Here is a 13912-nt window from a genome sequence, read left to right on the forward strand (position 1 = left end):
CAGAGACTTAGGGCACACATAGACAGTAAACTATCCTTTAACCATCACGTGTATACTGTAGTGAGGAACTCTTTCTATGTTGCGCAACTTATAAACAAAGGTATGACATCTAGGTCCAAGGAAGTCATTGTTCCCCTGTATTTGACATTCATCAGACCTATCCTTGAGTACAATGCCCCCTTTGGTATATACCTAACCAGGCATATCCAACAAGTGGAATGTCCACAGGGGTTCCTCACTAAAATAATACAGGATGTAAGTAACATGTCCTATGTAGTCTGTCTCAAGGGCCTATCCCTGTATTGTGTTTCCTACAGGCTGCTGAGGGAAGATCTATGCCTGACATACAGGGCATTGTCAGACCCCACTCTGATGGACCTCCTGCATATCCACAAAACAAACAGCACCAGAATTAACCTGTTCTAAAGACTTAAATCTTGCATGTGCTATAAATACTGCCTGCTGGAGAGACAGGTATGTATCCTAAGGCTCCCCAGCCATGTGAAGCAAAGTTCCTCCCTCACCCAATTCAGATGCAACTTGGACAATTGGATGGGGAACAGGGAAGTCATCCCTGGTTTGGCACCAATGTCTAATGGAGACAAGCAGCCTGTAAATGGTTTATCTCCCAGACCCCTGCTTATAAATGTTTCACATCCCAAGCCCCTACTTACACATAACAAGGGAAAAAGGACATGTCAAAGATTTGGGATGCATGGCTATGCTTAAAAAGGCCCTTGTGGTCGTTAGCCTAGTAAACACCTATGAACCTATGAACCTATGAACCTACGGACATTATGAAAACCAGTTCAAATTAGATGGATGTGAGTTCTGCAAAGTAACTTTAGATTTAAGCACAGAAACCTTTAAAATAACATTCAGTATTCATGAAACACAAGAACCGATTACATGATACACTGTATCATCTTTTGTCAGTAAGGCTCCAGCTATTTATATTACTTATATGATCTAATGTATCAGAACTGTATATGGAATTATAGGAAAAATAGTGGATCCATCTTCAACAGTTTCTTATGCATAAGGTAGTACATTTAAGATTTTTCCCACAGAAAGGTAGAAATTAGGAGAGCTGCAAGGGGTGTTCTGTATGTGAATAATGTGACCAAAAGGGGATATTATGTGGTTCATGATCATGCATTTAGATTGATGTTAGCCACAAACTATTATTCTCAGGCACTGATGAACAGACTCTACCACTGTTGTAAATTTTGTTATATAGGACAGATTGTAAGGAAAGTAAGAGTCTGTTTACAAAACACACACTGGATATTAAAATGGTGTGATTACTAGCCCAGAGATAGTGCACTTTTTAAAGATTGTTGTGTGCAAGCCTGCAGCTGATTCTTACAGAAGCAGTGTTTCTGGTGGGCCCCGCATGCCATCCCATGTTACTGGTTATACAACACCTGAGCTGTCAATCAATCCCACCTTGCTAGTGTTTTAGGCAGGTGCTCTATCACTGCATTTGGGAAGACAATATTTTCTTGAAGATGACAGTGTCATAACAATTTCTTTCACTGAGCTTTAAGATACTGCCCTGTTTGTAAAAGTTACTGATATGAAAGCCGATGAGGATTCAGGCCAGACAGTTCAGAAAATTAGGATTTGGTGACTAAAATGCATGCTTATGGGCATACGGACCATATCATATAGTCCAGCTGTCAGTGTTACCAGTATGTGCAGGATGATGCATGGGTATGGACATAAGGACCATATCATACAGCTGTCAGTGTTACCAACTTGTGCAGGATGATGCATGGTTATGTACATATGGGACCATATCAGACATATGGACCATATCTTCCAGCTGTCAGTGTTACCAGCTTGTGCAGAATGATGCATGGTTACGGACATATGGACCATGTCAGACATATGGACCATATCATACAGCTGTCAGTGTTACCAGCTTGTGCTGGATGATGCATGGTTATGGACATATGGACCATATCATCCAGCTGTCAGTGTTACCAGCTTGTGCAGGATGATGGATCATTATGGACATATGGACCATATCATCCAGCTGTCAGTGTTAGCAGCTTGTGCTGGATGATGGATCATTATGGACACACAGACCATATCATCCAGCTGTCAGTGTTACCAGCTTGTGCAGGACAATGCATGGTTATGGACACACGGACCATATCATCCAGCTGCCAGTATTACCAGCTTGTGCAGAATGATGCGTAGTGAAGGACATATGGACCGTATCATGCAACTGTCAGTGTTACCAGCTTGTGCTTGATGATGCATGGTTACGGACATGCTGACCATATCATCCAGTTGTCAGTGTTACCAGCTTGTGCAGGATGATGCATAGTTATGGACTTGTGGACCATATTATCCAGCTGTCACTGTTACCAGCTTTTCCAAGATGATGCATGGTTTTGGACACATGGACTATATCATCCAGCTGTCAGTGTTACCAGCTTGGCTGGATGATGCATGGCTATGGACATATGGACCACATCATCCAGTTGTCGTGTTACCAGCTTGTGCAGGATGATGCATGGTTATGGACATATGGACCATATTATACAGCTGTCAGTGCTACCAGCTTATGCCTGATGATGCATGGTTATGGACATATGGACCACATCATCCAGCTGTCAGTGTTACCAGCTTGTGCTGAATGATGCATGGTTATGGACATACGGACCACATCATCCAGTTGCCAGTGTTACCAGCTTGTGCTTGATGATGCATGGTTATGGATATATGGACCATATCATCCAGCTGTCAGTGTTACCAGCTTGTGCTGAATGATGCATGGTTATGGACATACGGACCACATCATCCAGTTGCCAGTGTTACCAGCTTGTGCTTGATGATGCATGGTTATGGATATATGGACCATATCATCCAGCTGACAGTGTTACCAGCTTGTGCTGGATGATGCATGGTTATGGCCTTGTGGACCATATTTCTATTTGTATTTATTTTATTTTACATTTGCTGACTGGGATAGTCAGACTGGATGCATGTCCATTTTCAGCAGAGGCCCGGGGAGAAAAGCTCCAAGGATAAGCAGATGCAGCATTACATAATACCAGCATTACATATTAAAAACAGACTATTTACAGAGATTACATAAGTAAGCAAGTTAAACAAGTTCCACAGATTAGAGTTAATCCTGAGCACAAGTCAGGATTAAATTAAATTATACAATAAACTGGTTAACAAATTTTTTACACATTCTAGAGAGAGTTAGCCAGGCTTGATACATTGACATAGCCAGTTAAGTGACAAATGTTGTTTGATTCTAGTTTTAAATTGACCTAAGGTGGAAAGTAAGGTAATATCAGCTGGAAGAGAGTTCCAGGATCTACTTACAGAGTTTGCAAAGAGAGAATCACCAGCTGTGTTATTAATTTTGCTAGTCTGAATTAGTAGTTTGTTAGAGGATCGAAGCTGTCTAGGACTGTTATAGGGGGTGATAATATTTTTAAGTGCAGGAGTATTGTCCGGATTATAGAGGATTTTATAGGCCATAATCAGTTGGTTATACTGGATTAGGCTGGGTAGTTCAAGCCACCCAAACTGATTTAGATTGATGCAATGATGTGTCCTAAAAGGCAGCCCAGTGGCAAACCTGGCAATGTGGTTGTAGCAAATTGAGAGTCTGTTAAGGACAGTCTTGTTTAAATTCGAGAGTAGAGGGGATGCATACAGAAGGGTTGAAAGAAGGTGAGAGCGAGCTATGGCAATTTTAGCTGGAGGGGTTAGGAAGGCTTTTATTCTGTAAAGTGACCCTAGTTTTTTATTGATGGTTTTGATAGTTTGGTTAACATGTAGGTCGAATTTTAGATTATTGTCTATGATGACACCTAATAGTTTTGTAGAGGGGTTGGGGAGATTATTGTGCCATCATTTGAATTTATGGTAAAGGTGAAAGTGGTAGACTTATGTGTTGGTGAAAATAACAGCATTTTAGTTTTTTTGGGATTTAGGATCAGATGATGTTCAGAAAGCCAGTTTTCTATTGTATAAAAGGTGGTCTGGGTAGCTGACCATAACTCTACTGGAGATGTGGCTTAGCAAATCCGAGTAGAGTCATCAGCATATTGGATACAGCTGACTTTTGGGATGACAGTATAAAGGTCGTTATTGAAGATGGAGAACAGCAAGGGCCCTAGTATAGAGCCTTGTGGTACTCCAAGGGTGTTAGGTAGAAGGTTAGAGAGTTTGTTCTGCCAGAGGACAGCCTGCTGTTGACCATTCAGGTAGGATTGAAACCATTGAAGGGCTCTAGTATCTAGACAGAATGTTTGCAGGGTGTGGATTAAAAGTTGGTGATCAACCATATTGAATGCCTTGGAAAGATCCAAGAAGAGGGCTGAGGATATATAATCATTATTGCGATTATGGTTTATGGTGTTGGTAAAGGCTAGGAGGGCTGAAGTAGTGCTGTGATGAGGACGGAAGCCATGCTGAGTGTCTGCCATAAGGTGATTCTGGATTAGGTGGTGCATGAATTGTCTATGAATACATTTTTCCATAATCTTTGCAAGTGGAGGGAGTATAGCTATTGGCCTATAATTGGAGAATTCAGTAGAGCTGCCTCCTTTGTGAAGTAGGATTACATAGGATATTTTCCAGATGGTGGGAATTTTAGCTTCCACTATGGTTCGATTGATTAATATTTAGACGGGGTAAGCAATAGCATCAGCTGATTTTTGTAGGTACTCGGCAGGGAGTTGATCAGCAGAAAGTGTAGTGGGTTTTAATTTTTTGATCACGGTATGGATAAGTGAAGTGGTGACTGGTTGGAAGCTGAATGCGAGTAGGTTTCTAGGGGTGCTACTTTCAGGACCAGGGAAGCTAGGAGGTAGTTGGCTAGCTAGGGCTTGAATTGTCTCAATAAAGAATTGGTTAAAACTGTCAGAAACATCTTCAGGGGTTTTATCAATAGTAGCAGTAGGGATTGGGGTTGAAGTTTGTCCAGGATGTAGTAGATTATTTAAACCTGCCCAAAACTTCTGAGGGTTATTTTGATTTACTGTCTGTAAATTACAGTAGTATTGTTTTTTGTCTTGTAAAATTGATTTTTTGGTTTCGTTCCTGGATTGCCTGTATTTAATGTGATCTTGAGGGTCTTTAGAAGAATGCCATAAAGCCCATGCTTTGTTTCTAAGGGTAATTTTGAGATTAGACTCTTTAGAAAGCCATGGCGCAGTTTTTGCCTTGGTTCTCTTTGAACGAACAGGTGCATGCAAATCAAAGATCTCAAGGAATTTGTTGTTAAAGTATGCTACTGCTTCCTCTAAGGGGAGGTGTTTTAGAATAGACCAATTACATGAGTTTAGTTCTTGTTGGAATTTGGCAGGGTCAAAGTTTTTATTGTTTCTAACCTTTCTGAGTAAGGGTTGTTGGGAATTAATGGCTTTGTGCTTAATTACATATGTGAGAAGGTGACCGCTTAGGCCATTAAGGAGGGTACCAGAGGTGTACAGTTGGGGGTGACTATTTATGAGTACCCAGTCAAGTATGCTTTCTTTTTGGTTGTGTTTACCTATCCTGGTAGGGGTGGATATAATTTGTGTAAATGCATGCAAGTTAATATGGGTGGATGGGGATTCTGAGGAACAGGTGCCCCAGTCTATGTTAAAGTCTCCAAGTAGTAGGGTTTCTTGGGGGTAGTGACATGATAGCCAGTGCAGGATATCTTCAAGTATAGATAGATTGTTACCTGGGGGAATGTACATACAGATGATATTAATGCATTTATTTTTATTAAGTTGCAATTTGGTGGCAAGAATCTCTGAGTTATTAATCTGAGGTGGTTGTATTACATCTATGGTGACATTCAACTCAGATTTATAGAGTACAGCTACCCCACCCCCCTTCCTCGAAGCACGATCCAGCCTGTGTATGTTGTACCCAGGTGGTAACACTTCATTGTCTTTAGTGTTAGGTTTTAACCAGGTTTCAGATAAACAGAGAATCTCAGAGGAGTGGACATCCAGAAGTGCATGCAGTTTATGTACCGTCTTATTAATGCTTCTAATATTGAGATGACAGACTAGGAGAGAGTTAGTTGGCCTATTATTTGTAGGTTTGTAGCTTAGATTGCAAGTAGAGGGAGTATGTGTATCTGAAGTGGGTGGGCCAGGGTTGGGGTGAATATCACCACCAAGTATTAGGTTGAGTCTATACTTGGTGATGAACTAAAGGAATTTGTTTATTAGTTTGTGGTAGTGTTTGGATCTAGAGCTAATGTGCCTGGGGTTGAGATGTTGATAGACTGAACAAGATGTTGGATAGCATCTGATACTGTAAGTATGGTTGAAGGTGGAAGGATTTACAGCTGTGGTGATAGTATGGCCTTTTGGGACCTGAAATCACATGAGAAACTGGTTTCCATACAAGGTAAGGAGGTATGGTGCGAACAAGAGGGGTAGTAAAGAGGAGTATATCATTATCAGTGATTCAGCTAGTGATCATCCAGCTGTCAGTGTATCATCCGGCTGTCAGTGTTACCAGCTTGTACTGAATGATGCATGGCTATGGACATATGGACCATATCACCCAGCTGTCAGTGTTACCAGCTTGTGCAGGATGATGCATGGCTATGGACATATGGACCATATCACCCAGCTGTCAGTGTTACCAGCTTGTGCAGGATGATGCATGGTTTTGGACATACAGACCGTATCATCCGGCTGTCAGTATTACCAGCTTGTGCTGGATGATGCATGGCTATGGACATATGGACCATATCACCCAGCTGTCAGTGTTACCAGCTTGTGCAGGATGATGCATGGTTATGGACATACAGACCGTATCATCAAGCTGTCAGTGTTACCAGCTTGTGCTGAATGCTGCATGGTTATGTACATATCATCCAGCTGACAGCGTTACCAACTTGTACTGGATGATTCATGGTTATGGACATACTGACCATATCATCCTGCTGTCAGTGTTACCAGTCTGTGCAGGATTATGGATGGTTATGGACATATGGACCATATCATACAGCTGTCAGTGTTACCAGTTTGTGCAGCATGATGGAAGGTTATGGAAATGTAGACAATATCATCCAACTCTCAATGTTACCTGCTTGTGCATGATGATGCATGGTTATGAACATACAGACCATATTGGACATATGGACCATATCCTCCAGTTGTCAGTGTTACTAGCTTGTGCAGGATGATGCATGGTTATGGACATATGGACCATATCAACCAGCTGTCTTTGTTACCAGCTTGTGCTGGGTGATGCATGGTTATGGGCATATGGACCATATCATCCAGCTGTCAGTGTTACCAGCTTGTGCAGGACAATGCATGGTTATGGACATATGGACCATATCCTCCAGTTGTCAGTGTTACCAGCTTGTGCAGGATGATGCATGGTTATGGACATATGGACCATATCAACCAGCTGTCTTTGTTACCAGCTTGTGCTGGATGATGCATGGTTATGGACATATGGACCATATCATCCACCTGTCAGTGTTACCAGCTTGTGCAGGACAATGCATGGTTATGGACATACGAAGCATATCATCCAGTTGTCAGTGTTACCAGTTTGTGCTGGATGATGCATGGTTATGGACATATGGACCATATCATCCAGCTGTCAGTGTTACCAGCTTGTGCTGGATGATGCATGGTTATGGACATATGGACCCTGTCGGACATATGGACCATATCATCCAGCTGTCAGTGTTACCAGCTTGTGCGGGATGATGCATGGTTATGGCCTTGTGGACCATATCATCCAGCTGTCAGTGTTACCAGCTTGTGCTGTATGATGCATGGTTATGGCCTTGTGGACCATATCATCCGGCTGTCAGTATTACCAGCCTGTGCTGGGTGATGCATGGCTATGGACATATGGACCATATGGACCATATCACCCAGCTGTCAGTGTTACCAGCTTGTGCTGGATGATGCAAGGTTATGGACATGTGGACCATATCATCCAGCTGTCAGTGTTACCCACTTGTGCAGGACAATGCATGGTTATGGACATATGGACCATATCATCCAGCTGTCAGTTTTACCAGCTTGTGCAGGACGGTGCATGGTTATGGACATACAGACCATATCGGACATATGGACCATATCATCTAACTGTCAACATTGATTAGGATCAGTGATTACTGGGGCATTTACTACTGCAGGGGCACTTTGAGTGAGGTGATGATATGCTAGAAGCATTAGTTTTCCTATCTAAGGGTTACCCAGAGGTGTTGCCATGTTTGTTGGCTCTCATCTCTGTACTGCTTGCCTGAAGCTCTATTTCTTTTGTGAGGCTGTTTTGTACTGCATACATCTACAGGTAATTTTTTGGAGTACCACAAACTGTGTTTAAGTTTAACCTCAACCAGTCTCTTATTGACAAGGTTTCAGTATACTCTGTTAGCTGCTAAACAGATAACGACTGTCTCGACTGAGGGTAGGATGTAGTTATAATAATTAGACTAATAAACTGATGCATTATGCCCTGCAGACAATGCACTGATTCTTATATTTTCTGCATTGTCTCAGCAAGTTGATTTATCAGATAAAAGCTCACAGGTAAGGAAGTATTTACACCTACCAGATTTTACCTTCTGAATAGCGTCTTAATAAACAAATTAACAGACTCGCAGTGACTCTACCATCAGGTGATGAGAAAAAATCTTTGTAGCTTCACTGTATAGGGTAGATGTCTGCAGTTTCATGACTCTTTTAAGAGGATCTATAATTTAGAGATATACTTGATTCATTTAGCAGATATTTTCATCCATGTTGCAGTAGCAAATGATGGTTTGATGACCACTGAGTTTTTTAAAGTTGCACGCTAATGATTTTGTAACCAGCTCTTGCATTTTGGATTCTTGCTTCAAAGGAACTATATGGCACTCTGATCACTGGCTGTAAGGCTTGTCAAATGTCACCCTTCTCCATGCATAGGTCAAGGATAATTATACCGAAGTGATCTTCATTTGATTAGAGTTTTCTCTGAATTGCTTCACAAAGAGTGACACTCATCTTATTTGCTAACTGTTTGCTGAATTTCCATAACTGTCTTTTTACTTTTTTAGGATTGGAAACCCGAAGCATAACATCCAGATACGTGCAATTGATAAGCTTGGTAAGAAAACATTTTTCACTGGTCCTTTAATGCTGTCAGAAAAACTGTTGTTCATGCCACAAGCAGTCACACACTGTGCTGTTTTCAGGAAAAAAACATACAGCTCTAAAAAGAGGACCCCGCTTTGAAAGTAGACAATGTCTTAAAATGGAAAGCATCAGCACATTGTTTGAGAAATCCAGCGTGCTACAGCGAGTATATTCCATGATTCAGTGTGCCTTGGTGTATTTTCCGTTTCTAATACCATGATTGGAATGGACCCTTTTCCTAAGTTAGGGTTCAAGTAGAGATCAAGAAATTAATATTGTTTCAGTCTTTAATGTTAGAAAACTGACGCACGTAAAGTGCTTTCATCAACAGTAGGTTGGTTTGACAAGGCAAAATATACAGAGGAGAAAGAAAAAAGAGAAAATCTCCCACTTACTGTGTTTTCCACCTTCTACAGAGGAGCTATTGAGAGCATTCTCAGCTGTAACGTCACTGTTTGGTTTGGGAACTGTACAGTAGCTGAAAGGGAGAAGCTACAGAGAGTGGTGAGAGTTGTTGAGAAAATCAGGGGCACCAGTCTACCATCAATCCAAGAGCTAGTCACCGCAAGGAGCCATAAAACAGCCCACAAAATACTTAATGACCCCTTGAACCCTGCACATGGCTGGTTTACTCAACTGTCATCTGGCAGGAGGTACCACAGTATTCGCTGCAGAACCCCCAGATTCATTAACAACTTCTACCCAACGGTAATGAGACTTATGAACTCGGACACCAGCCCTAGTGACCCCACCACAAATTAACTTAATAACAGTGCTTTGTTTGGAATGTGCAATATTTATTTATTTACTTAGTTACATATTTACATTCAAGTGTAATTGCCTGTTACCTGCTTTATGCAATAATACATAAAGAGTTACAATTTTAGCTCATGTCCAGTAACCAACCTTATCTGTTGTGCTGCTACTGTACAGTATTTACCATATGACTATGTAAGGGGGATAGCTCTTTCCTATGTTCTTGGGGCAGTCATTAGTCTCTAATTACTTTACTTGATATGTTTTAATGTTGCATTTGTTGTGTCTTATGCTTCTTCTATAGTCTCATGGTGAGCCGAGACTCATAATTTCATTTAGGTTTACACATGTGTAGCCATAAATGACAATAAAGCTTGCTTTGAATCTTTGAGAATATCAACACACATGAGGAGGAAGCTATTTGCCAAAAGGGATGATACAAGCATGCAATATGTGCTGAGCACTATACGTTCTCCAGTGAACATATCTTCATTTATGTATGCGTAATGCTACAGTAAACATTTCTCACTTGCCTGTTTTGTGGCATGTAGTTTAACTTCATTGTTGTGAATCTAATGCTCACTAGAATGATGGCATAAGGCCTGGTATGAGAACTTAGAATTATTGTTCTTTCTTAGAGGAGAGCCATTTTAATGGTTTGTCTTTTGTAATTAAGCTGATGTGCTTTATCAAACATATTCATAAGAATACAAAATGGACTAAAGTGCATCCATGTGCAAGACCTACTGTACACAATGAAGTTTGAGACATTGTGCACCAAGTAGAAGGCCTACACTGTGTACCAAGTATGAGGCATACAGTGTACACCATGTATATGGCCTACAGTATGCACCATGATTGAGAAAGTGTGTAGCAAATATGAGGCCTACAACGTGCACCAGGTATGGGGCATACAGTATGCATCATGTATGAGGCATACAGTGTGCACCATGTATGAGGCCTACAGTGTGTACCATGACTGAGAAAATGTGTAGCATGTTTGAGGCCTACAGTGTGCACCAGGTATGAGAGATACAGTGTGCACCATGTATGAGGCCTACAGTGTGCACTAAATACTGAGGCTACAGTGCACACTATGTATGAGGCCTACAGTGTGCACTATGTATGAGGCCTACAGTGTGCACCATGTATGAGACCTACTGTGTGTAACAAGTATAAGGCATACAGTGTGCACCATGCATGAGGCCTACAGTGTACACCATGTATGAGGCATACAGTGTGCATCATGTATGAGGCATACAGTGTGCACCATGTATGAGACCTACTGTATGTAACAAGTATAAGGCATACAGTGTCCACCATGTATGAGGCATACAGTGTGCACTATGTATGAGGCATACAGTATGCACTAAGTACGAGGCATCCAAAAGTCTCCCAACAAGGCAAAACAAAGCAGTCTGTGAATGAAAAACCAAAAAACCCAAATGCAGAGTAACACTGTAGCAAAGCACAGAATCCAAATACGTAAATCCAAGTATAAAAATCCTTTATTGTACAAAGGTAAGCGCTTTCACGGTTGAACAAAACCACTTCATCAGACAAAGAATGATGCAACTAAACACTTTATATACACACACACACAATAAAATCAATTAAAATCAATTAAGAATTCCCTCCAAAAGTCTTAAAGGAACATGAACAAAATTCCACTCTTACTTAACGTCTTCATTTTCAGTGCTGGCTTAACAGATACAAATTCAAGCCATACTGCTTATGGGCCGCCAGTCTAAAGATCCACTGCAGTTCAATACTTTCAGTATTAGGCACAGTGGGGCCTAATCTATTACATTTTTGCATAACATGAATGACTTGAAAAAGGAACCTATGATCAGGTCCATGTTCTAATGTATGTTTAGTCAATTCACTATAGGTAAAACATTTTCTGCAATAATCATGGTTCCTCATTCTTATTTTCAAAGATTGATTAGTTTTCCCCACATAAAAGTGGAAATATAAATTAAATCAGTGGTATTACAGTCTGCCAGCATCTCAATTCCCATAGTTTACCAGTGGCTGGATGTTTAAAAAACCTAGATTCATCAATGAACTCACAAAAATTACAGGACCCACACTTACGTGTTCCTGAGTCCACTGAGGGTACTTTATAAAACTTAGGATAACATAAGAGTTGCTTCAAATGTCTCTTGTTTTTAAAGAGAAACTTAGGTTTATGTCCCACTATATCAATAGTTTTTGAGTCAACTAACAAGATCTGCCAATTATCAAAAATCACCTTTCTTATGTTATCAATATCACTCGATATTGATATAGTGGGACATAAACCTAAGTTTCTCTTTAAAAACAAGAGACATTTGAAGCAACTCTTATGTTATCCTAAGTTTTATAAAGTACCCTCAGTGGACTCAGGAACACGTAAGTGTGGGTCCTGTAATTTTTGTGAGTTCATTGATGAATCTAGGTTTTTTAAACATCCAGCCACTGGTAAACTATGGGAATTGAGATGCTGGGCAGACTGTAATACCACTGATTTAATTTATGTTTCCACTTTTATGTGGGGAAAACTAATCGGTCTTTGAAAATAAGAATGAGGGACCATGATTATTGCAGAAAATGTTTTACCTATAGTGAATTGACTAAACATACATTAGAACATGGACCTGATCATAAGTTCCTTTTTCAAGTCCTTCATGTTATGCAAAAATTTAATAGATTAGGCCCCACTGTGTCTAATACTGAAAGTATTGAACTGCAGTGGATCTTTAGACTGGCAGCCCATAAGCAGTATGGCTTGAATTTGTATCTGTTAAGCCAGCATTGAAAATGAAGACGTTAAGAATCTGCAGAATCCTTTATAAATGCATTCTATGAACACCTTCAGGAATGCATGGATCATGCAATCCCAAATAAAACCAAGACCCAATCCTCCAAAGGCAGGCGTCCTGTCTGGTGGACCCCAGCCATAAACAAACTATACAACAGAAGGAGGAAGCTACTACATGATAGAGCAAAATCCCAAAAAGGGAAGGCATCACTGATCAGTATTAGCAAAAAACTACGAGCACTCATAAAATCGTCTAAGGCCAGCTTCGAGAGAAACATTGCACAGGACACTAAGGATAATCACAAGGCTTTCTTTAGTTATGTTAGGAACCTGGGTGGGAATTCCCAGATATGCTCAGAATTAGTCCAAAATGACAAAAAATACACTGAACCCACAGACATTGCCAACATCCTAGCTGACAGGTTCAGCGCAAACTTCTCCCCCCCTTCCCCACCAAAAGAGCAAATATCTATCCCAGCAGAGTGCTGTCCCCCTCACATCTCAGATGCTCAGGTAAGAGCCGCCCTCTCCAAGGCAACAAACACAGCATCAATGGGACCAGACGGTGTCCCGGGCTGCATCCTACATGAACTCCAAGAAGAACTAAACCCAAACATAAAACTACTGTTCAATCTCAGCCTTACTACAGGATATGTACCCAAAGAGTGGCATACAGCAACAGTGGTCCCTCTCCACAAAGGTGGTGCCTCAACGGATCCTGGAAACTATCGCCCCATAAGCCTGACTAGCTTGGTCTGCAAAGCTAGGGAAAGGATCATCATGGACCTCATAAATAAAGATATTGGGGACCTACAGACACTGGATCCTACCCAGTTTGGCTTTGTTAAGGGCAGATCCTGTCTCTTAAACCTGGTTGATTTCTTTGAAACAGTCACCAAGGCCATTGACGAGAGGAAGGTGGTCCACACAGCCTACCTGGACCTTGCAAAAGCCTTCGATACAATACCCCACTCGGGCATTATAGATAAGCTCACCAGCTTAAATATAAACCCCATGTCACTAGATGGGTTGCAAACTGGCTCAAGGACAGAACCCACATGGTTAGAATTGCTGGAGCCATGTCAGACTCCAAACCAGTTACAAGTGGCATCCCACAAGGCTCAGTCCTGGGACCTCTCTTGTTCGGTATATATTTCTCGGAGGTACAGGCTAACACGGAAGGACTGTGGCTGACCAAGTTCACAGATGACTGCAAACT

At 41.2% G+C, this 13912-nt stretch overlaps 1 protein-coding gene across 1 annotated transcript in view; it reads left to right on the forward strand.

Annotated features, from left to right (window-relative positions):
- Positions 1–13912, forward strand: part of LOC122804749 (keratin, type II cytoskeletal 8-like) — a gene marked incomplete in the record, with an annotated part of 529113 nt that overhangs the window by 477005 nt on the left and 38196 nt on the right. The window contains 1 exon segment of the mRNA XM_044074815.1: positions 9056–9105. Within this exon segment, the coding sequence (XP_043930750.1) occupies positions 9056–9105 (50 nt within the window).

This window comes from Protopterus annectens, chromosome 6.part0, assembly GCF_019279795.1.
Source record: "Protopterus annectens isolate FY-2018-M chromosome 6.part0, PAN1.0, whole genome shotgun sequence".
In the NCBI taxonomy this organism is placed as follows: domain Eukaryota; kingdom Metazoa; phylum Chordata; order Ceratodontiformes; family Protopteridae; genus Protopterus; species Protopterus annectens.